Source organism: Lacerta agilis, chromosome 11 (assembly GCF_009819535.1).
Source record: "Lacerta agilis isolate rLacAgi1 chromosome 11, rLacAgi1.pri, whole genome shotgun sequence".
In the NCBI taxonomy this organism is placed as follows: domain Eukaryota; kingdom Metazoa; phylum Chordata; class Lepidosauria; order Squamata; family Lacertidae; genus Lacerta; species Lacerta agilis.
This window is the reverse complement of record NC_046322.1, coordinates 16,801,398-16,826,999: the sequence shown is the minus strand read 5'-3', so window position 1 is coordinate 16,826,999 and position 25,602 is coordinate 16,801,398. Positions and strand designations below refer to the sequence as shown.

The 25,602-nt window shown below is 38.8% G+C and overlaps 1 protein-coding gene across 3 annotated transcripts in view; it reads right to left on the bottom strand.

The window, feature by feature from the left end:
• Positions 1–25,602, bottom strand: part of NIPBL (NIPBL cohesin loading factor) — a 137,429-nt gene that overhangs the window by 31,669 nt on the left and 80,158 nt on the right. For 2 of the 3 annotated variants that reach the window (XM_033164072.1, XM_033164071.1), the window contains exons 9-16: positions 19,465–20,097; positions 10,345–11,853; positions 6,996–7,178; positions 4,682–4,885; positions 3,792–3,863; positions 3,597–3,686; positions 2,125–2,228; positions 1,849–1,935 (exon numbers count right to left, since the gene is read on the bottom strand). In XM_033164072.1, the coding sequence (XP_033019963.1) occupies positions 1,849–1,935; positions 2,125–2,228; positions 3,597–3,686; positions 3,792–3,863; positions 4,682–4,885; positions 6,996–7,178; positions 10,345–11,853; positions 19,465–20,097 (2,882 nt within the window). The remainder of the gene's footprint in view (positions 1–1,848; positions 1,936–2,124; positions 2,229–3,596; positions 3,687–3,791; positions 3,864–4,681; positions 4,886–6,995; positions 7,179–10,344; positions 11,854–19,464; positions 20,098–25,602) is intronic. The other variant, XM_033164073.1, reaches the window with a different exon arrangement.

Genomic DNA, 25,602 nt, shown 5'->3' with positions numbered 1-25,602 from the left:
AGAAAAACCCTTCCTGAAGTACAGTTGCCAACTTTTTCATCAGCCACACTCTTGCGTCTTATTAGCCAGGGCTTTTTTCTGGTTAGTTAGTAAGCCTTGCCCAAAATGACCCTGCAGAATGACAACAGTGAGTGAGGCTCACACTGTTCATCGCAGTATTAGAGCCTTACTCAGTATTTCTTCATCCACTGAGATGAACTCTTATAGAACATCATTTCGGGGGGGGGGGGGGAGAATCTGCTCTTTTCCATCTTCTGTTAACCAAGTAGGAAATCATGAGTCAGGAAGGAAGAAGTAACACAAAAACAGGGAAAAGTCACTTTTGAAGTAGGAGCATTATCCCCCTCTCAAAGTGGAAGGTAAGTAAGTCACTCTAAAGTCTAATTCTGTGGAATTTAGCATGATATGGACAAGGCATTATATAGAGGTCACAGCACTTTGCTACAGTATTCCTTTAGGCCAGGGGTTGTGAACCTGGTCCCTACCGCCCACTAGTGGGCGTTTCAGGATTCTAGGTGGGCAGTAGGGGGTTCTACAGCACAAGCTGAATCCTCCTTCCAATGAGCACTGGTGGGAGGTAAGGAAATTTTACCATCAAGAAAGATGCATTATTGGGCAGTAGGTATAAAAAGGTTGACTACCCCTGCTTTAGGCAAACCAACAGAAAGAGAAAAAAATAGAATGCAGATCTTGACACAAGCCAGTCACAGAAGTCAGTTACAATAATGGCAAAAGGCCTTTAAGAACAAAAAGCATGCAGACATATCACTGATTGAGAAATATACAGCAATATGCATGTATGGTAAATTGTCCATCCCAAGCCTTCAGGTGAGTTTATATTTCAAAATAAAAATTGAACACTAGAGGGCAGCCATGTGCCAACTCTAGGCTTGAGAGGTCCAGAATTCCAGTTTTCCACAGATGTATGTTTAAACTTTACACTTTCAGTGTCAAATTCAAGAAAGGTAGCCACAGTCTTCTGCTTGAGTAAATACAAATAGCCTTGGTTAGCATCTGTGATTCCCTCAGTGTGTGCATTGCTAAGTGAGCGAAAGCCTTGTGCACTGCAGGCACCAACATTAAGAAGGAAGAGTAGAAAAGGTCAGGGAGAAGGAAATGGAATGGGGGGGGAGGTAAGGGAAGGAAACAGATGTGAGGCAGAAAAAAGTAACAAAATGGGATGCACAGAAGCCTAGGTAACGGGAAGAGAAAGTTGGGGAGGGGGAGTAATACATTGGGTACAGAGGGAATACAGAAAAGTATATAGACTGCAGAGACAACAGAAAGGTAACAAATGGGATACAAAGGTATTTGGAAATGGGAGAAGAAAGTGGGAAGGCTAGAGAGGAGAATGCAGGTCTACGGTGGTATAAAGAAAGAGAAAAGTCTCTACTTGGAGAGAGATAATAAACAGCAGTATGGGACATGGAGAAATGAAAGGTCAAAAAATTAGCTAAAGAGAACACTAGCTAGTTAAAATTATAACATGATGCTTGTCTTCAGTTAATGTATCAGTGATGTCCTGTTGATAAAATATAAACAAATCCTTTGTGGTTATTCGAGTTGTGTATACCTAGGCTAGTGGAACTCTATTTCAATTTAAAGAGGCTCTCTGTAGAAATGACTTCCTAGTAAGTTACTTAGACCAGATATTATTTTCTCTATGTGACATTCTCAGCTGCGGTTGGTAGCAATGTCACAGTATACTCCATTGCCATTTGAACCAGCCTTATTAGGATTTCTCAAGTGCAGACTCCAGTTCAGAAGGAGAGCTGGAGAGGCTATTTCTAGCCTCTCAATTAATGTATAAAATAAATACAATGATACTAGCATCATTTAACAACTTACATGATTAAGAAGAGTAGAAAGCTTTGAACCATCTTGAATATTCTTCTCCAATATGTTCAGGACTTTCACTGTTTTTTCTGTTGAAAGCTAAAAACAGAATATGTATCGTCAAAACCCATGGGGTTCTTGAGTGGGTGGGCTTCCCAAAGGGGTTTTTTCCTGGACACTCACCCCATTTTTGCCATCTTTTAAATTTATTTTAATTTTTTTAATTTGCCAAGAGCATAAAGCTGAATGTGTATAAGTTGTGAGTTACCAAAACAAGCAATAACTTACCCTGTCCATAATGCCCATTGCCTTAATTTTAGCAGATTCACTGCCCAATTCACTAAGTTGATGCTTTCCCAATAAAAACTCCTGAGGAATTTCATCATCATCACCTAAAGAAGAAGAAATTGAAAGATTTCATTTTTTCCCCAATGCAGCAGTATGACAGCGTCATTTTAATGACAGACATCAATATCTCAAGCAAGTTATAGCTGTTGTTTTTATTTTATCTTTTTTACTTATTTTTCCAGTTTTCAGTTTACCTTAGTTGTGTATCAGTTTGCATTTTTTTAAAAAGTCCACTAATAATTTGTGTGCATTTCACCTAATATATACTTTTCGTATGCAATTTTGCCTAATATACGCATTTTTGTGTACTCTCCCCAAATATATGCTTTTTTATAAGCATATTTTTGTTGCAGAAATGCATCACAGTTCAGTATCAGTTTGGGAGATGTGATTACGAAGAATGTGAGCCCAACTAATTTCTCCATCCCTCGCTAGACTACAGAAGTATAGGCTAGCCCAAAACCTAGCCCAAAGTTTCTCAACTGCTCCATAGATCTGCTCCATTCAATTGGTCCAATGGAACATTGCAGAAGAATTGAAAAGTTATGAACTTTAAATTTTTGTGATGACAGAAACTGAAGCTGTTTTGAGCAGGGTTGAATTATCAAGCAGGCTAAACAAGACCATAATCTAAGGTTCATGATCCAGGGGGACCCCATATGGCATTCCATGGTTTAATATGAATGAGCAGTGTGCTTGTGCATGCTGCTCAAAAGTCTTGGCTTTGATCCTTCTGTGTGACTTGAATGCTGGAAACAAATCACAAGCCTTGGCATGTTGTCAAGCAAACCTTGGTTCACATTTTGTTTCCCCCCAACGAAACACAAGTGGTACACAGAAGATGACTTAGCTACTATTCATGGTTTCTTTAGTGAGAAGCAAACCACAAGCCTGGGTCTAGATGACACAACAAGCTACGGCTGTGGTTTCTTGCTCCTGGTGCAGCCAGGAAAGCAGGAGGAGCTAAGTGGTGACTCCACCAGTACACTGTTCAATTGCATAAAACAATTAAGGTGTAAATGATGTGTAAACATAGCCAATGTCTGCAAGTACAGCAGTTAGAGCTCCCTGGCAAAAGTTGGGTAAAAAAAAACACCTGATTTTCAGAACAAAAGTCTAAGCAACACAATCATTCCACCCTGTCTAAACAGGATTTTTTGTGCTGGTTGCAATGACTATTCTTTCTTTAATTCTCAAGGAGTGCCATGGGGAGGGGGAGTTTTAGGAAAATAGCGTTCGAGTCCACTAAAATGTCAGTCAAAAAAGGCTGATATATATATATATATATATATATATATATATATATATATATATATATACACACACACACACACACACACACACACACATACACACACACACACACACACACATCCATCTAAGTATCATTTGATAGGAAAAGGGTTATTTACCAAACGCAGTATAATCCATGTCTTCCAAATTGTCCAAAATATTTTCTACTGAAGCGCTGAACCTCTTGAAGGTAGACGAATCCATCATTTCTAATAAAAATATGAAGTATAGTATATTTGAGCCATGATCAATTAATGGCAACTAACAATGGCAAAGACGTTAAAGGTAGGAAACAATGGCAGCAACAACCTTACCTTCTGGTGTTAGCTTTGGTTCATAAGCTTTCCTCTTCTTTTGTTTCTCTCTTTTCTTCATTTTTCTAGCCACTTAAAATATAAAATGAAACATTTCCACAAATGCTTTCTTATATGGTAATGCAAAGATTGTGTTCAGACATCACAATAATCATGGTTTATGGAGATGGGAATGAGCCCAGCCTCCTCCCTGGCTCATATGCTCTCCTCTCCACCTCTTGCATGGCTGTGAGAGGAGACAGGAAACTTTTGCTTCCACTTTCAGTTACCTGAAGCTTAGCATTACATCCAAACCCTAAACTGAGGTTAATCTTAATTATGGGTTGTTGAAATAAACTAGCTTCACAGTCAAAGTTAACAGCTTCCAAGCAAGCCAGGATCACAATCCAAATTCAAACCATGTTTGACTTCCAAATCCTCACTTGTTTCAAAACCATTAACCATAGTTCCTGGTTCACATGAATGGAAAGCTATGGACAATTGCAGCTTCCTGGTTTGTTTTGTTGCCTACATAAAAGGAGAAGTGACACAGGTGCTATGTGTAGGTGCATGCAGCTTGTGTACTATCATGGCTTATTAAGCTAAGATTTCATCGTGTGAGTGCAGTAATTCTTAGGTTCAGGTAGCTGTGTCACATTTAATCAATCTCAAAAACTTCCACACTCCTCCTTGGGGACATACTGGAGTAGAAGGGGAATACAAGCCAGGGGAGACTAGGCTTCTTCCTGCCACTATAAAGTATGGTTTATCATGACATTCAATATGACCAATACAACTTTAAAACTATCTTTCAATAAGTCAGGTTTTTAAGAATACTTTTTAAAAAATTAAGCCTTAGAAAAAAATTACCACTAATCTGAGAGCAAGTTTAACAGTGGTGTGATAATTACCCTCACTGAGGCTAGGAGGGGGAGAATAATCATCTACATCTGAGTCTTCTGGACTACGATTGCGATATCGACTGCTACCAGAGCTCCTCCTTCCTTCATGATAGTGGCTACTCCTTTTATGTTCTCCAGAAGCTCGTCTGTCATGTTCTTCATATTGCCAAGCTTTATCATCCTCTCTATCCTTTTTATGCCTTTTCCGAGAAGCTAGAAATTAACACACTGTTATGAATGCAAAGTCCATTTCAAAGAAACTCAACTTATCTTCAAGCTAGAAGCAATTCACAAGCATGTTTTCACTTCTTTCTTGGTGCAGTAGTAATCTTGGAGGACAAACTGATAAAGCTCAAGTTGCTAAATTCTACTGAAAGTTTTCAAGCACAGTATTCAATATATAGAAACATGGAAGCCAATCCTTTCCTGTTTCTGCTCCAAAAAGCTTGTTCAGCCTTTTATTTTTTTGTGTAAGGTATTGCTGTGCTTACCTGGGCTCCATCTCTCACCTTTGATTTTTGGGTTAAGATCTGTATAAGTTATTTTTATGGTTGATGTCTGACTTTCATTTGCTATTTTCACTTCAGAAATTTCCACTGCTAAATATATAGGCTGAGGTGTGGGTTTGTTTGTTTTTTTGTTGTTGTTGTTTTGAGGTAGTGCTAGTGGTAGGTTTTTTTTAAAAAAAATTCAGCAGCAACATCCCAGATGTGCATGCAGAACTGACTTGCATGCCAGCCACTTCTTTGAAACCTTGATGCTGTTCCAGAATTCCTTTACTTACATTATTTCTCTTGCTCACTGAAACAAACATGTTCTCTCTTCTTTACCGTTTTCATCCCTGGCTCCAAATCTCATCAGGTGTTCAGTTTATATGTCTGATTCTCACTTCTCAGGCTCTCAAAAGTTGGAGGGGGCCCCTTAAAAATATATATATTGATGTTCCTGCCTGGACTCTACATTAATCTGACCCTCTTCTTGATAAACCTAATGTCTCTTATTCCATCAAACTTCTACAACCTTTCTTCTTTTGCCACTCCCTTAATAAGAAAATTAGTAAGTTCCAGAAAAGTTTCAAAATGTAAGTTTGAATTTCCCTCCTATGCCTTTTCCCTCTCTTACTCTTTATCAATTGCCTATCGGTTGAAATTAGTGTTCCTTGACTGGATAAAACTGTGTATCTCTAGCTTCAGTTACTGAAAGGTATACTTTTTAGCTAAAACTTTGATTTTCATTTCAAGACCAAGGACACCATTATTTGCATTATTATTTTCCATTTTCCCCTAATTCTTTTCATATTGTTTTAGAAATACAATTAAATTGCAAGACACTTTGTTTAGGGGCCTATTCATTTTATCTTCTTGTAAATAAAGCGTATCTGTAGCACCATGAAAGTAGTAGGACAGGAACCCAGAAGTAGGCATGTGCATGTATTTTCCACTCCAAAATTTTTCAAACCCTTCCACTGAACCATAAAACCTTTCTTCTGATGTTTCTTTACATTTTGTTCACTTTTTGCTCAGTTTCTAGGAAGGGAAGGAAAACATAGTAAGCCATCTTTTTCAGCCCAACTAGTTCATTAAAGGTGATTAATTTTTCTATAAAACACAACTTCCTGAAGCACCACAGATGAGTTCTCAAAATAAATTTGTTTGCTGTTTAAAGAAAAAGAGCCATGTATGAGTTCCATGATTGCGTTTATCTCTGTATTGTAGTGAATTCCTATTAAGCGACCTTTGTCTAAGTCAGGCATAGGCAAACTCGGCCCTCCAGATGTTTTGGGACTACAACTCCCATCATCCCAAGCTAACAGGACCAGTGGTCAGGGATGATGGGAGTTGTAGTCCCAAGTCATCTGGAGGGCTGAGTTTGCCTATGCCTGGTCTAAGTTATCTCACAAGAGTTGCCATACTACACCAGCATACCTCAACACAGCCTACTATAGTTTCCTCAATATGTGTACAGTACCCTACAGAATAAAACCAGACTTGTGAAGGAGAGCCAGTAGCTAAATTCTGTCTCAACTCCTATTTGCTTTTATCTAAGGTATTCAAAATGTGACACTGCAGGTTACTTGGCTGTTTCCTTACTATGCTGAATCAGGAAGTGATTTACTTCAGACACTGAACAGCTATTTACTGGGTTACTCAATGAAGACCACAGAATGCTGGGAGTGTGTACACCTACTTGGTCTATTCATCCCCATGTGAACTACCCGGCCTCATCCTTGCTCATCTGGCAGGACTGATTAGGAAGACACCACAAACTATTTTTAACACAATATATCACCATTATCAAAATGAGAAATCACCACTCTACTTACTTTCAAAAGCCACTTCACTGTCATTGTCATCATCAGAACTGATTTCAGCGTATTTTGGTTTTTCATTTACTGTGCTACGCTTACGTTTGTTCATTTTCACACGTTCACAGAGAGGCATGGTAGATTCAATTTCTGCTAGGAGTTCTGGAGGTAATTCCTTTAACACTGACTGATCTATGCTACCTATCAATGAAGAGTACACTGTGAGTGAATAAGGTTCTAAACGAATTAATATTTACATGTGTTGATTAGCACTTTCACCTGTCCTTTCACACGGTATCACAATTTAGTTTCTAAAACTTAAAAAGTTATAGCAACTAGCAACACACAGCATTATCAACAAAAATACATAATTTAAACTCTAAATTACAAATGGTTAATTAAAATATCAAATCAATCAAGAGCTCTTGTTTGCAAAAAATAAAACTTTAAAAAATCATCTCCCTCTCAGAAGCAGCCTCCTTCAGCATGACTCTTCATAAGCACAATACACAATGTTCTATTTGCAACCATTCATTACCCATTTCATATTTGCATATGTAAGCAGATTGTGCATGTAACCAGATGAAGGCAACTTTGAAAAGCAATGTTGACAAAATGCATATTCCCAACTTATAGCAGAGCAACTTTACGTGCATCTTTAGATACGCTGGCATCATTTATAACAAGCATACTGTACAAACAAGTAGCAAATACATCAATAATACGGTTCAATTCAAGGACATGCCCCCTCCTGCCCTCAGCAAAGCCTTAACACAGTGAGCTGTGTTGCAAACAGCTGACAGTAACTGCTGAACATTTGGTGAAGGTGCCTCCCACAACTTTCTGCTCACAAAAGGTGCCTCTCTGCAACTCTTGGTGAGCCTCCCTGCCCCCATAAATACTTTCTGGGAGTCACCTTCGAATGATGAGGGAAATGAAAAATTTCCTACAGAAAAAGAAAGCGTTGGGAAAATTTCTATTGCATATGTTCAATAGGAGCAATGAAAGAATGTCAAATGCAAAGAAGGCATTAGGTAAGCTTGGCAGTTTCAAAGTTTTTAACCTTGTTTACTGAATACAAGCAAAGTATAAATGCTAAATCAGATCATTCTCTCTAGTCTCTGCTCCCCTCTTGTTCTATTTATCCATAGTGAGCTGCAACATAACCACTGTGAAAACAAGGATCTTTCTCCAGTTATGAGAAATGAGGCATTATCCTTCTCTAACAGAACAAATGACTGATGATGAGATAAAACTCACAGACACCTCTTCTCCCACTTTGACCACCTGGTGCATACTTTCACCCTCTAGATTGTTCAGCTATTTAAAATGTTTAACACATCTGTCATGAAATCTGTTCATGTGCTCAAATTAAAGTCTCTGACCCAGATATTAGTTATAGATCAAGAGCTATTTAAATTAACCAGTTTTACATTAACTATAGAAGTATGCTTGTTTTACAGCTCAGTTACTATTGTCTCAGGCACATCTGTGAATGGAAATAGTTCATTTTTCGAAGTCACGATGAAATCAAGAAATAAACCCAACTGTAGGTCTTAAATGCAGACAATAATGACAACATTCACATATCACAGTGAGCCAGAAACAATGGTGTACCATGCACAAGCCCATTATACCTACTCTGTTCCTCTCTGCTTGTGCTGAGGAACATAGTTTACCATGGACATGTGAATATAGCCATTTTTTTAATGCTAAAATGGAAGTTGTAGTTCCAGCATCAGTGACCATACAGTAATTGCTCTGTTTAACTATAGATCTCAATATTTTGCAACCAAACATAGATTGAAAGCTAGCCACTGTTCTACATTCAGCTAATTTTTGCAGAAATAAATACATTGATGCCTTCATATTTTTTTGAAATTTGTATTTATAGTTACACGTGTGTGCAATATAATAGCATCATGTTGTGCAAAACATTTAAAGCAGGGGTGGCCAACTTCCAAGAGACTGCGATCTACTCACAGAATTAAAAACTGGCAGTGATCTCCCCCCTTTTGGGGGGTTCAGGTCGAGGTTGTTGAGCTTCTTTAGGAAGGAAAGCCATCCATGTTTTGGGGGGTTCGGGTCAAGGTTGAGCTTTTTTTCAGGAGGGAAAGTCCTGTTTGGGGGGCTTCAGGGCAAAGATGTAGAGCTTTTTTTAGGGGAACCAAAGCTGCTGAGCTTCTTTGGGGGGAGCCAGTGATCTACCACAGACGTCCAGTGATCTACCAGTAGATCACGATCTACCTGTTGGACATGCCTGATTTAAAGGAAAGGATATTAATAACTGAGAAAGGACTACCATTTGTAGAAATGAGTAAATTAGCTATAACCTGGACAAGAACAGAAATGCAAAACAAGCTGAACATGGTTAACTAGGTGTACATGGCTGATCATCTGCTTATACTGTACAATATTTACAGAAACGAATTAATTTCCACTTTCTAGGTTGATATGCAAAATTAAACAGTTAGCACTAAATCTTCATCTGAGGTTCTTCTTTGTGTGCTTGTCAACTGAGCTTCAGCAGGTGGCTATGAATGAAAGAATCTTCTTGATAGTGGCATACTTCCTCCTCAAAGAATTCCAGCTGGTGCTTACTGCAATGCCTTCTCAGCACCAAATACTGTTTTATTTTCACAAACCTACTAAATCATGATGATTTTTTTAATTAAAAGAAATCTTCTCTTTGTTTTCTTTTATCTGTTTTGATCCAAGTATACTTTGTTGATAAGGTATTAAACAGGGAAATGATTATGTAATCATTATTTCCCAAAAGCTAGATAATCTAGGCAGATTGGTGGCTTCTATGAAATGCCAACTTTAGGACAAGCCTACACCTGTAATTTTTAGAGCCATGTTTGTTTCATTATACCAAGTTAATATTGGTCATACTCAGTGTAGACCCACTGAAATTAAAAGACATGACTAATTTAGACCCATTAAAAGTCCACATTGGTTATACATAGTTGGATAAAACAGATAGTATTGTATTTTACTATTTTTCTGAAAAATGCAAGAGGTTGCCACCATAGATTAAAGCTAGGAACCCTAAGAAATAACGCCCAAGTGAATATATAATAAACTTGATTCCACAGCTAGGCTGAAATAAAAACATGTACTTTTCCTGTGGGGTAGAAAATCAACACTTACAATACTTTTATCTTTGTTAAACAACCTTTTTGGATAATCAAGCTATATAAGTACAATCTAATACAAAGCAATCCCTAATATGTTTACCAATACCAATTTAGGAAATGTCATGGTTAGGAACAACAACCATAAATACCCCTCTCTACCAAAATTAAAATTTAGAATAAAACACACCACAATACTAAACATAATGGATAAAAACTTGAAAACTTACCTTTGTTTGATCTGGATGACTTGTTCTTGTTAGGTTTAAAACAAGAGCTTCTAGATTTGTCTTCTCTATCCTTAATAATTTTTTGTACATCATCCAAAGAAAGCTTCTGCAGAACAACAACTGGTTTAGCTCCTTTATTTAGATCCTCCACAAGCCCAATCTTCTCAACTTTGTCCTTCGGTTCACCCTTAATTTCTGATTTCCTTGCTTCGTGCATGACATTACCATCTTTATCACGTTTGATTTTTGGAATGATAAAGTGTTTCAAAGCCCCTGATCTTCCCCCCAACAAATAACTGGGAAATTCCGCTTTATTGTCTGTGTGTGCTTTGTTACTATCCATTTTGCTCTTATTACCATCTGTCCTTCGTTCATCTTTACTGTTGTGTGATTTAAAACCCGGTCTCTCTGGCCTTAATTTACCAATATCACTTTTACTTTCTTGTTTAATACGAGGGCTGTCAGGTCTTGGTCTCTGATCCCCAGATGACAGCCTATCCCGGGACTCACCAGACTCATTCCTGTGTTTTCTTTCTAGTTTTTCAGGTTTTGTGTTATCACATTTAATGAAATATTTAGAGTCGTGCTCGCCCTTACTTGAAGACCTCAAATACTCAGGTCTTCTCAGCTTGGATGAATCTCCTCTGTGTCTTTCTGATTCGCCCCTGTCCTCAGATTTTTGTTTAAGATTATCATGATCCCGCCTTAGAGAGTCAGAAACTGAACGTCCATCTGTCCTCTGTTTTAATGCATCAGGCCTTTCAGATTTCACTCTGGAAGGATCAGATTTCATGTCCATTTTATATTTAGATATATCGGGCTTCTTTTCTGAAGATGATTTACCAGAATCCCGCCTGTTTTCATGTCTGTGTTTGGGGGTTTCTGGCCTGCCTTCATTCTTCTGCTTTGGGGTTTCTGGCCTGCCTTCATTTTTCTGTTTTGGAGTATCTGGCCTCACTTCATTTTTCTGTTTTGGAGTCTCAGGTCGTTGCCTTATTTCCTGTTTGCCATTATTTTGCTTGCTCTCGTTTGGTTTCACATCCACCTGCCTACTTTCATGTTTGCTCTCATGTTTAATTTCTGTCTGCTTGCTTTCAGTGTGTTTAGTTTCTATCCGTTTACTCTCATTTTGCTGCACTTCTGCTTGTTTGTTTTCATTGTGTTGTATTTCCACCTTTACACCTTCAGAGTCTGACTTTTTCCTAGGGATGTCAGGGTGGTTTTCAGATTTTAGTTTAAGTACTCCAATAACATCCTCTTGAGGAACAAAAACAGAACCATCGTTACACTGCTTTATCTCTTCAGGCTTTTTGATGATGTCAGAGTCCTGAGTAGCAGTTGCCTGAGAGTCTGCCCGTCCTGCTTGTTGTAGATCAATACTAACCATCAAGGCTGGCCTCGACCCATTTCCTGCAGAACCTGTCTCCTGAGAAGCTGGTTTATTTCCTCCAGTAGCACCTCCAGCCTCCTGTGGATAGGAATCTTGTTTTCGTTTCTTCAAAGGCTTATCTGCAAATCAAAGAAAGAATAAATTAAAAATGTTCATTTTAGTGAATATATTAAGGAAATGAAACATGTGCATTTTTGTATGTTCATAGACTATGACACATAACTGGACTGCTGTAGAAAACAATGTAACTTAAAATGAATTAGGGAAAGCTACTGAGATTTAAAAACAAAACAGTCACACTAAATTAGGTGTGAACCATTTACAGCAAGATAGAACCAACTATACCAGCAAGAACAAGCAAGAATTAAATTTTATCAACATTCATTAAATAAATATTCTTTGAGGAATAAATATGATTCTGAATTATTCTGTCTAAAAGATCTGTGGTTAGAAATGAGCTTTTACAAAATTCCTGACATCCACCAGGGGGAGCCCTGAGCTCTGTTGCCTGCCAATGCAAGAACTGCTAGGCAATGTTTATTTCCAAATGTGTCAGTGGGAAATGATAGGATTTGATTCCCTACCCCCCCCCCCCGGGTTGAGCTAAGACTTCACCTGTTCTGGTGGTTACTTTCATTTTCTATTTTAGTTCTGTGGCTGCTTATTCCTAAACAAACAGCCCACAATTTGGGGCAACAAAAGGGAAGTAAATAAACAACTGTAGTAGCACCAAAGGGGGAGAGGAGGAAGCACAGTAAAAATAAAAACAAAAACATCACCAATTGAAAAATATACAATAGTAAAAGCACCAGACCAAGAAAAGGGAAGTACTCAACAGAGAACAAGAGGATTCAACTATCACCAACCGCAGGCAGGCAAAGTCAGTCTGGTGTGAGGGATCACTCCTCCTACTGGAGAGGAGGCAAAAGGCTTCAGTGAACCTGCCTGTTCCTTCCAGTAGGCAGTGCCATCTCTATGAGGAACACCGTCCATCATTCTCTAGTAAACTCTCCCCTGCCCCCAAAGTAAGGAACTTGAAAAACTAAAGATAACAAAACTAGGTCTCCTTAGTCCTGGCCACTGCAGCAGTGGTGGAAAAGGTGGAGGAAAACCCAATTTCTGAAAGACAGGTACCATAGCACTATAAAAGTGAAGGTGGGAAGAAAATCATTGCACAGAGAAATCCTGCCTCCTACTTGACCGAGCATAGAGCACCTCAGTGTCTGGATGATTGGATAGTGCCAAAGAAAGAAATGACTAGTATTCAAGAGTCACAAAGTTAATTAATAAATCTATAGCTCTTGTACAGATTTATAGGACTACAGAAATTATAGTCCAGCAATCAAAACTCAGACCATCAGCCTTGTCTTGTGGTCAGCTTGACAACCCACCTATTTTTACAGTCCTCAGCAGAACAAGTTTTGCCAAGGCAGAGTGGCTTGGGGAATCAGAAGGTAAACAGACCTTATACATCTGTACACTTAAACACTCATTATTATTTTCTCCTGGCATGCATTTGTTTGTATCCCTAAATATAACCATTTTAGTTGAACCAAAATTTCTCAAAAGCCTTTTTTCTGAAAGCATTTGAAGATTTCACACAGAAAAATATGTCACTTTGCAAATTTTATCTGAATGCTCTCCACCATTTTTTGTGATGAACACTTTTTCCTTCTACAATGCCTTGGAATGGTGTTAGGTCCAGGCAATGTAAAGAATGCAAAATGGTGGCCAGGCTGCCAACAGTTTCTTGCAACAGCAGCGGGTGGATTAATGAGAAAAACAACTCTTTACGTTGACTACTGTTTGGTTATGAACTGATATATATTATTTGGATATTACTTGGAAATTGTAAACTTTGGATGACATTCTACTACCAATTATAATATATTTATCACATTCATTGGCCACGTGTTGCGGTTGTGTTTCAATAGATATAACTGCATTTATAATGGCAAGCCAAATCCCATTTCTCCTTTCTCCAGAAAATGATGAAATGCTTATTCCCCCTTCCCCTATTTCTCTGTCCATAAATAGGGTTGAGAATTACAATAGATCATTTGCATACAACTAGTTTAGATTACAAAACTACCAATAGTGGACATAAAACTGTCTTTTTAAAAATATGCATTAAATCCATCTCCTGATAAGAAAAAGAGTGAGACACTAGTAGAAGGAAATAGTTAATGGTTAAACAATTACCTCTGAACTCTGAAGGATGAAATCAGATTCTTTGACTTTTCATTGAATCAAAGATCAAAGTGATTGAAATCAGATCATATATAATCCTAGGAAATGAGATCTTTGAAGCTCAATATTTAAAGATGGCAAACACACCACAGAAAACAGCACAAGATAAAACATGGCCACTTCCTTTTTGTTCACTTACAGGTATGTGCATACTAGAAAGAAATTAAGAGAAGTCTTATAATCTCTAGAAATTTCTTATTTGTGGAATTTTGGATAGAATCTCCTACATACAAAAGAAAAATGGAAGAAGCTTAAAACAGTGATGATGCAACTCTCTGGCTTTGGGCGTGAAAGGTGTATGGAGACTTCAACACACACTTGGTGGATCGAATTATTCAAAAAGGTTGTAGACATATGTAGCTTTTCAGTTGTTTTAAATCAGATCTACATTTCCGTAAGTCAAACCAATTTCTTCCCCTTTCATTGGATAAGGAATCTCAGCACAGAACTTCAATCATGGCTTGGAACTATGTTATTCTAAATGCATCCATTTTTACACATACTGAATCACAGCCCATCAATGCCCACCTAAAACTGCCATTATTTGCTCGAGTTATGTTGTCTAGCCCACTATCTCCAGGATCTATTCAAGCATAATGGACCCCTGGATTTACCTCACTAAAACAACAACAACCAGCCCTCCAGTTTGAGATCACCCAGAATCTCAACTTATCCTATGTTCTGTAATTTATGAATCATTCTCAGATTTGATCCATTCCTTGAGCCACATAATTAATAGAAGCTGCACCGACTCATGCAGAATGTTGATGGATAGTCAAACGATTTGATGTTGATCTGTGTATTTTTAACTTAGGAAATGAATTTTCAATTAACAGTATCAAACTTACAGTGGTATCACCCAGTTCATTTTTCTCAAGCTCTCACTAGTAGACAATGTGGCATGGCTAAAAGCTGCTATGATACAGATATAATTCAGATCTCCTGGGCTACTAGATCTTTTAAGTATATCTAAGTGGGCACAAGATTTGTTCTAACTGTAAAGCTTTCCTCAACATACCTTGAAAAGCGCAATCAACACATTACAGTAGCATTTTTAGTTTACATATCCCAAATATCTGGAAATGGGTTGGGGGAGGGGAAAGAAGATTTTTTTAAAAAAAAATGTTTATAAAAAAGCAAAAAAAAAAAAAGTAAATATGGATTTGTAATGATTAGGATGCCGATTTTAGGACACCTTTATACTGTGTCACTAACATTAAGATGTAGCACACGTTTCTGAACCACCTGTAAGAATACATAAGTGAGAATGATCTGATAAATTTAGTAAAAGTATTAGATTTAATAGAGAAAAAAGAAACACTAAATTTGTATACAAGTAAAGTAATGCCAATCAACACTTTGAAACATAATTATGCCAAACCATTAAAACAGATTAAAGCTTCATTAAAGGGAAAATGAATTTTACACTTTGTATCACACACTTGGTGTCTTCTGACAGCTGGTGTCTTCTGTACCCGGTATGGTACAGGCTTCCATCACTGAAATATAGCTCTACTGTTGTAGTAAATTATGCAGGATATGGCATTCTTATCTAATGGCACAACAGTGATTGCATCAGATTATTAGGGAAAGGCGCTCCCAAACTTTTCATGTTGGTGACACACTTTTTGGACATGCATAATTTTGCAACACAGTAAATCAGTTTTACTAACAAATTGGAGGTTAAACTAACCCCTTTCCAGCCCTGGTAGAAGCACGGAGAGTGTTCACGAGACACACCTACACACTGCAGACAAAGCCCCTTCCGCCCATAGAAAGGAGGGGGGTTGCAGGCATCACGAGCCCTTCACGTGCACAGGGATAGGCTCCATCCTCTGACGCCATTGGTTGAGCCCTGGGCGTGGCGCCTGGCTAGCCGACCAATTGCTGCGGCCGACAGGCGTGGCTGGTTGCATTTAAACAAGCATGCGGCCAGGGCTCAGCCTCTTGCTTCCTGCTCCCAGCTGACACGTTTTCCCCGCCCACCCTCCCTTTAGGCAGCATTTCTTCCTGACCTTGCTATGGACCACAGTTGGTTGCCGTTGAGGGGCCTGGTAGGAATTTTCCCACTTGGCAAATTGGCTGTGGCCTGGTGGTTTTTGCCTACCTCGTAGCAATTCGTCACAACTTTGGTCTTGGCTGTTAGGCATTGGATTATCTCGGGAAGGCTGAAGGTGGGGGGGAGGTTGGGCCATCACCTCCTCCAAATGCTGAAAGGTACTTCGTTAAATGAGTCCGGGGGGCGTATCCCTGTCCGAAGCTGTGGTAGATGAGGGCCAAAGGCGTGCCCCATATCGGTGACCACAGGGTGAGTCCCTAGCTGATGTGCAGCAGCAGGGCTCTCCCATCGGTGGTTAACCCTTCCCGGACTGCCAGCACGATGTACTGGGGTTGGATATAGTCGGTTAGTTCCAATGCCTAAGCCAATACCGCTCAACATTCGTAACCAATAAAGCTGTGGCCATTTCATGCCCATTAACCTTACTTATTGAGGTGTGTATTTATTTCACCATGGGAGGGGTCGGGATATTGACATGCAACATGCTGACACGTCACAACACACAGTTTGGCAAGTTCTGCTCTACCTGGTACCTATCCTCCCCATAGCACCATCTATTTAACATCTTCTCAATCTCACAGGGTATGGAAAGCATTCCTGTTACTATAGCATCTGATACCTCTCTCCCACGTCTGCAGCAGCTGCAAGACATGTGTGCACTGAACCCATTGTCCCAGCTCTAGGTTTAACCCAGAAGAGGGAAACATTCCTCCATTGTCCATACTGGCAAAGACACAACAAACAAAGAGCAATTCCCATGGTCTTATCAGGTGCTATAAAATTTACTGAGAGCTATCATTTCAAAGAAAAAGGGAGGCAGTGTGTATGCTGATTGGATTATTTCACTGGACTAATGGAGCTAAAACAATATGTCATCTACACTGATTTCTGAAGAACTAATATAAGTGTTTGTATTTACAAACCACAGTATCACTGATATCTTACACCTCCCAGATATTCCAGATTTATAAAACTGGTGGTGATATATGTTAGCAATGCTCTGCCGAATTACTTAAGATGTCCAATTTTAACCAATTATGTATAAAACATAACAATTGAAATTGCAGGCAACTCTTCGTCAATGGACCCTAAGATGGCTCTATGCCATTTGAAGATATCCCTGTTTGCAACCAGAACTGGTGATTAACATTGGTGTCAGCCCTAATATGTATCATAAGCTATTGGAAAAAAGAATTTCAAAGGTACAAGCTAGTGTTCAGACAACTTTTAAAATAAAGGAGCCCTTTTCCTATCTCTTTTACTAGTATTGACAATCCAACAATTCAGTAGGTTTGGTTGTCTTTCCATTTCTCCATGAAGCAAATGTTGAGGAAAAGATGCCAAAATGCTTTAACAATGAAATGTAAGTAGGCTACATGGATATTCCCATACTGAACAGCAACAGCCATTTCTATTATCTCAGTGTGGAGGCAAGCAGAACACTGCAAGGTAAAATGTCAATCATGATGATTTTGCCTGCAAATAATCTCCCCTGAGCGACTTGGCATTATCTTTCTTTTATTGCTGCTTTGTGCACATGTCCAGCAGCATTTTTCCCCTAACTGCAGACCTGCACCTGTTCAAAAGGCCAGAATAAGAGTAACTAAGTTGCTTCTGATGAGGCAAAGTTAGCAGCCCAGATGGAGACAAAAAATTGCTTGGGGTACCAACTAGCAAAATTCTGAGGTGAGAGCAACTATTTGATCATATTCCCCTCTCATTCCCTAGCATGTTAAGCATCCATTCATAGAACAGAAGTCAGAATCCATATGCAGGAGCCACAGCTGTTTTCCCTTTCTTTTGCCTTCATATCTTCTCCCCCTTGCAAGGAGAAAGTTTGCCTTGCACTAGCCTGGAGAAGTTGGAGAGCTGAGCCTGCAGCCTTGATTGTGATGGAACTTGAGAGTTTGTTCTATTTGAGAGAAGTGCTGCCCATAAACTTTTCCTCCTCTCTTTGCACCCTCCTCCCCGCCAATGACTTGCCCAAAGTGCATGTAGTTCTACCCTCTTGGTGACAGAGCTAAACTTGTGCCAACTTAGGAGCTGCCTATTTCATATTTTCTTCTTCTCTTCCTACTCTTCCACTTCCTTCCTCAAAAAATCCCACTCCCCCCTAAATATCGCTCCCACTCTATCTACTAACAAAAAAATCGGGGGGGGGGGGAGAAATTGCATGCTTACTTAAAACTAAGCTCAGCTGAACACAAAATTACATTTCTAAGTAACCATGGAAATAATTGCTCTCCAGGTCTGATGGCGACGCACTCTGGTGATCGGCTATCTTACTTGGTGACATTTCTGACTACGGTATATATCAGGGGTGGCCAACTCCCAAGAGACTGCGATCTACTCACAGAGTTAAAAACTGGCAGTGATCTACCCCCTTTTTGGGGGGGAGGGCGGTTGGGTCAAAGTTGTTGAGTTTTTTCAGGGAGGAGGTAAAATGTTGAGCTTTTTTAGGGGAGCCACAGTTGTTCAGCTTCTTTGGGGGGAGCCAGTGATCTACCGCAGACGTCCAGTAATCTATTGGTAGATCATGATCTACCTGTTGGACGTGCCTGGTATATATGCATTGGGTAGATATTAGATGTATCTCCTAAAATGAATTAATTTAGTTTTACAAGTAGAGTAGGTTCACAAGTCTGTTATTTTGATAATGCAAGATGTTACTAGCTTCATTTGTGGTTAAACAAGCACAGGATTGATATTAGTTCCATTCTCTCCCTCCTTTCTTTTCTTCTTATTTCTCATCACTTGAGGTAATGAGGGGGGAGCACAAGGGAGAATTGATCAGCATTGGATTATGTTGTTTAGAAAAACAATATACTAAATGCAATCACTGTAACTAGATCTGTGTGTGATGTTAAGTCTCTGGTGTGTAGTTCAGATGTAAATGTCTACTGATAAAGGAAGGTCACTGCAATTGTGTCCAGCTCCAGCCACATTTTTTCCAGCTAGATTCACCACCAGTATGTTGTAACTGGCTCTGGCAAATATACACACACAAAAACCAGATCTTGCAAGCTGCAAGTCTGCACACCTTAACAAATGCATTACAGGATGAAAGCTACAAAAATGGCTTTCATCAGTTACAAAGCTTTTCCCTTATCCCTTGCTCTACTCTTGAGAAAAGAAATGCAAGTTACAGTAAACAGCCCTATCCTATGTTGATCCAATTGAGTTCAGTAGCACTTATCTCCAAGTGAGTATATACAAGATTACAACCTAAATTGTATTCCTTTTTGGTTTAAGAGAGATTTATCACACTACAAGTTTGTTCTCTAAATATTTAGACATCACTAATCACCAACTTTGCACTAAGAATGTGAATTTATATGGAGATTATGGTTTATTTTCAAGGACTTCTAGGGGATAGGAAATTTGATTAAATATAAATACAGCACATACGCAACATTTTTACCTTTGTCTTGCACTTCTTTTGAAAACCGTTCCCTTTCAATAGCTGATTCCCGTTCTATCCGTTCAATTTCAGCCAATGCATCCAATTCTACTTCATCATATGGCGTGATAGTTCCATGTTGTGAAACCTGTTGATGCGTCTGTACCAAAGGATTTTGAGGTTGTTTTGCAGAAACTGAAGTGTTCGGTTGTAAAACAGGCACTTGTTGCGCCTGAAGGAATGCTGTTTGTTCATGCTGCGGCAAACACTGAGCAGCATTTAATGGGCGATTAATATCCTGTGGAGTAACTGGTGTTTTAGAAGTCTGTCCTGGATACTGCACATTAAAGGAAATGTCCCCTTCTGACACGTTACTGTTTTCCAAACCAGAAAGCATATCATCCTGCTGGTCCATATCTGAAGATCTTACACGAGTAAGTCTTAATGTAAGTTTAGTAGAGTCCTTAGATGGAGAGCTAATGATATCATACATTGCAGCTTTTTCAGTCTGGTCTTTTTCATCCTTGCCTAACTTCATTTTCTTTTGTTTCTTTTGCTTTCTTTCAGGAGAATCTAATAATATGTCTGGGGGAACATCTCTAGGTGATGAGTAAGGTGGAGGCTGAGACTGAAGTATTAAAGGTGGTCTTGATCCTAGAATAATAATTCAGAAAAACTGAACAGTTATGTTGGTTCACATTTCTATTAAAGCACACAAAAATAGCCTTTATTAGTAATTTGTACTTGTACAGATATTTGCACTTACAAAATGGCAAAAACTCAGTTTAGAGGAATATTGAGGCCTGTAATATTAACTACATCCCACCTATAATATCTGCAGTAAAAGATGCCTGTACCTCCTAGCAATTTAGCAATCCACATCTAACATGAGAGGTACCAAGAGATGGAAACCATTTTGGGACTGTGCTCAATCGGGGCAGGGCTTCAACTATTAAAGAATGGAGTTAATCAAAATGCATCCAAGGCCAATGGGGGAGAACAAAGTTTAAAGATAGCTAGTTTCTCACTAGAGTCCAGTGATGAAAGCCCAAAATAATGAGCTGTAGACAGGCAAATCAGACTACAACTAACACACATCCATACACACATACACACATGTCATGGGAGTTCCCTACTCTTAAGGATCTGAGAAAGGAAAATGACTCTAATAGATTAGATGGTTTTGCCTCTTTCAGCAACTGGCACATGCCTCTCACATGAGTCTGGCATCATTTTTACATACCAATACATTTTCTACTTACAAACAGCTGAAAGTATTGCTTTTGCCATGTCACCTACTGTTATTGTTTGTTACCTACCCCCCACGAAAGGTTAAGATTTCCCAGTTATGTGAAAGATGTTGGTAGAGTCCATCTGCCATTACATCCTATCACTAATTAAAAGCATTCATTTGCACTGACACACTACCCACTACCCTCCTGTGCTATCTAAAAAGTGTCTGAGATAACACACAAAGTTTAACACCCACAACAATTTCCTCATATAAGGTTCTTCCTCTACTTAAGTACAGAGGTAGAAAAGGGTGGTTAAATTGTATGCCACTGCTGTATTTTCAGCTAGTGAAGCACAGTGATAGAGAAGAAGTGTGCATGCACACGAAAGCTCATGCCAAGAACAAACTTAGTTGATCTCTAAGGTGCTACTGGAAGGAATTTTTTTAATTTTATATTTTGTTTAGAGAATTTGTAGTAGTTCATGGTACTGCCAGCAACTGAATGCTTTAACACAGTAGCAGATAGGTCACATTCTGTGAAGTAACTAACAGAAGTCATACTCAAACTCAAATCACTTAAGTCTTCAGGTTTATAGAAGTAATGCAATAATGTTAAATTTAAAATAGAGTCCACACTTAAAACATGGGTCTCTGCCTCTCTGTGTGTGCTTTATTAATCTTCTTTCCCTTTGCATTTTTGCAAGTTATTTACTGCCATTTCTCCATTTTCCAGCCTGTAAATTTGTGAGTCTTGATAGCATGTTTCTGCATGAGACACAATCTATTAAAAGTGATTAATCTGTAATGCCCCAAACTCTACATATCCAAAGGAAGCATTTACTTCTCTAGGGCAGCACTATAGCTGCAAAAAGGTCTTCCAGCCCCAGGGAAAATTGTCACAGGGATTACCAACTAGTGTTGAACTTCAGAAATCACCAATCACATTTTAAATTTTGCTCTACATCTTAGGGTGTGTGTGTACATCTGAGAAGGCTGCAGTTAGAACATCAGATAAACACACATTATTTAATATAACAGCACTCAAAGTACTTATATGAATTCATTCTCAGAAAGCAATTATTATTATTATTATTATTATTATTATTATTATTATTATTAGAGATCCTTACTGCTCCGCTACTTTGAGATACAATAAATCCAGAAATTGAAAAAGCTGCACAGGAAGATTGAAGAATTCCTCTCCTATTATTATTTTTTTCAATGATAAGCATCAAATAAGAATGCTTTACATACAGTTATCGTTTTCCAGAAAGGGAGTTTTTGGGCTATTTGATTCAGTTAGGTCCCATCTAACTCTGAGATGTTGCAATATTTATTATTTAAGTTAACAGTAGAGAATTTTGCTGAATTTAGGATGGTTATAAACAGTCTTGTCTTCTGAAGAATGCTTTTGCAGATGATTGTAGGTGGGGCTTGCAGAAATTTGGATTGTGTTGATGACCAGGCATCAACTCAAACTAATAAGTATACTCTACAGAGATGCAAGAGCCCCCTTTTCCAGATATTTCACTATACAGCATGATCTGTCTGATAGCGTCAATGAGTGATTTATCCTTAGCCAAACACTCTCCCATGAGCAGGGACATTTTCAATCGCTTCTCTGGCCTCATGTTCATGTGCAGCCTCAATACATCCAACAACAGGTGACTCAGCTTCTTTGGTATCAGCAACTTTCAGGTTCAGGAACAATCCAAAACTTGCAAAGGCTCACTGCTCCATCAGTTTGCTTGTTAATAAATGATCCACTACTCAGGTAGTAGATCTACATCACTTTGGTATTTATGCTTCTTTTCCCCAACCTGTGCTGACAGGCACTCAAGTACTAATAAGTCTTCTCTTAAGATGATCCTATGAGTCTCAGGATGGTGCTTCACCTCTATTAAACAAATATTCTGCAGTCTCTATAGTTGAAATTCACCTTCACTGTGATGTTTCCTCATCCATAAAAGTGTAACAACATAGTGCATATTTGGGGATCCTAAAAGTTTAAGTTTTGCCACTATATGAGATATTTCCACTAACTGAAGAAGGCGCCTTCATTTTTCTTTTCCCCCTTTAGATGGGACTGGTCACAGTTGGAAGGGACTTTTCAAGCCCTCACCTAGTATCAGGAAATTAATTCACAGACTTGTATATATAAAACAATGAATATCCCATGTAACAACACACTGGAATCCAAAACATGTCAGCTTTTTCTGCATGGCACTGAATGAAAGAATAAAAACTTTGTTGATTTAGCATTGAGGAGTCACTAGTCACACAAACTATTACAATATGTTTCAGCGAGTATATTGTCCAAGTACAGATGACCCCAAAACTATTATTCCATAGAGTTAAATGAGTTATTATTCTATAGTCAGTTAAATGTCTTCTCAATTATATTAGTACAAGTACTTTTTTGAATAACTTGGAAGTAAAGTATAACAAAATTTATTTAGTATTAATAACTAAATGGTCCTCAGTCAAGCCAGAAACTTTGAGGGGCAATATTTAATGTCTCCAAGTAAAAATATAAGTCCATTGAAAAGGCCCATCTTCTATTTAAAGTGTGAGTATAAGATGAAGGCAAGACCCCAAGAAACAAAGTTTCACATGTCATACAGGATTTTCTTTTATTTCTCTTTTATTTTTATCATGAGGAAAACTCATGATCATTCTTCATGTTTGTGGACTGATGCTGCTCTTCACTCTTGAAAAAAGCGTTACCCCTACAAAGTGTTGATTTTCTTATTTCATCCCTAACATCTTTTTCCAAGGCAGAATGGTTTCTACCAGTCTAGAAATTCTAGAAGATCAGCAGATTTGCAGAATACAAACCTTATGAAGATTATCAATCTGGTCAACCTTGCCTCAAATTCAAGGTTTAACAGTTTAAATACACTTGACAATCATATGGAGCTAGAGAATGGATGATCTCTGCATCATACATGCAGCATAACAGATACTGTAAAGATCTAATTTACAAGGTAGTGTATCATAAACTTAATGCCACTCTAGGGTTGAAACAAAATCAATAAGCATTTAAAGTTTGCTATCAGTCTTCATGGATCACTGCCTTGTCGTGGCAAAGGGGCTTGAATAACTCAGGGAAGCTATGAGCTATGCCATGCAGGACCACCCAAGATGGACAGGTCATAGTGGAGAGTTTAGACTAAATGTGATCCACCTGGAGAAGGAACTGGCAAGCCACTCCAGTATCCCTGCCAAGAAAACTCCATGGACAAATACAACAGGCATATAAAAGTTATGACGCTGGAAGATGAGCCCCTCAGGTCGGAAGGCATCCAACATGCTACTGAGGAAGACCGGAGGACAAGTACAAGTAGATTCAGAGCTGATGAAGCGGCTGGACCAAAGCCGAAAGGTCGCTCAGTTGTGGATATGCCTGGAAGCGAAAGGAAAGTCCAATGCTGTAAAGAAAAATATTGCATAGGAACCTAGAATGTAAGAACCATGAACCTTGGTAATCTGGATGTCATCAAAAATGAGATGGCAAGAATAAACATTGACATCCTGGGCATCAGTGAACTAAAATGGATGGGAATGGGCGAATTCAGTTCGGATGACTATCATATCTACTACTGTGGGCAAGAATCCTGTAAAAGAAATGGAGTAGCCCTCATAGTCAACAAAAGAGTGGCGAAAGCTGTACTGGGATGCAATGTCAAAAATGATAGAATGATCTCAATACGAATCCAAGGCAGACCTTTTAACATCACAGTAATCCAAGTTTATGCACCAACTACCGGTGCTGAAGAAACTGAAATTGACCAATTCTATGAAGACTTACAACACCTTATAGAAATGACACCAAAGAAGGGTGTTCTTCTCATTATAGGGGATTGGAATGCTAAAGTAGGGAGTCAAGAGATAAAAGGAACAACTGGCAAGTTTGGCCTTGGAGTTCAAAACGAAGCAGGGCAAAGGCTAATAGAGTTCTGTCAAGAGAACAAGCTAGTCATCACAAACACTCTTTTCCAACAACACAAGAGATGACTCTACACATGAACATCACCAGATGGGCAGCATCGAAATCAGATTGATTATATTCTCTGCAGCCAAAGATGGAGAAGCTCTATACAGTCAGCAAAAACAAGACCTGGAGCTGACTGTGGCTCGGACCATCAGCTTCTTATGGCAAAATTCCAGCTTAAACTGAAGAAAGTAGGAAAAACCACTGGGCCAGTAAGATACAATCTAAATCAAATCCCTTATGAATACACAGTGGAAATGAAGAACAGGTTTAAGGATTTAGATTTGGTGGATAGAGTGCCTGAAGAACTATGGATGGAGGCTCGTAACATTATACAGGAGGCAGCAACGAAAATCCATCCCAATGAAAAGGAAATGCAAGAAAGCAAAGTGGCTGTCCAATGAGGCCTTACAAATAGCGGGGGAGAGAAGGCAAGCAAAATGCGAGGGAGATCGTGAAAGATACAGGAAACTGAATGCAGATTTCCAAAAAAATAGCAAGGAGAGACAAGAGGGCCTTCTTAAACGAGCAATGCAAAGAAATAGAGGAAAACAACAGAATGGGAAAAACCAGAGATCTGTTCAAGAAAAGTGGAGATATGAAAGGAACATTTCGTCCAAAGATTACAATAATAAAGGACAAAAGTGGGAAGGACCTAACAGAAGCAGAAGACATCAATAAGAGGTGGCAAGAATACACAGAGGAATTATACCAGAAAGATATGGAGGTCTTGTACACCCTAGGTAGTGTGGTTGCTGACCTTGAGCCAGACATCCTGGAAAGTGAAGTCAAATGGGCCTTAGAAAGCACTGCTAATAACAAGACCAGTGGAAGTGATTATATTCCAGCTGAATTATTTAAAATTTTAAAGGATGATGCTGTTAAGGTGCTACACTCAATATGCCAGCAAGTTTGGAAAACTCAGCAGTGG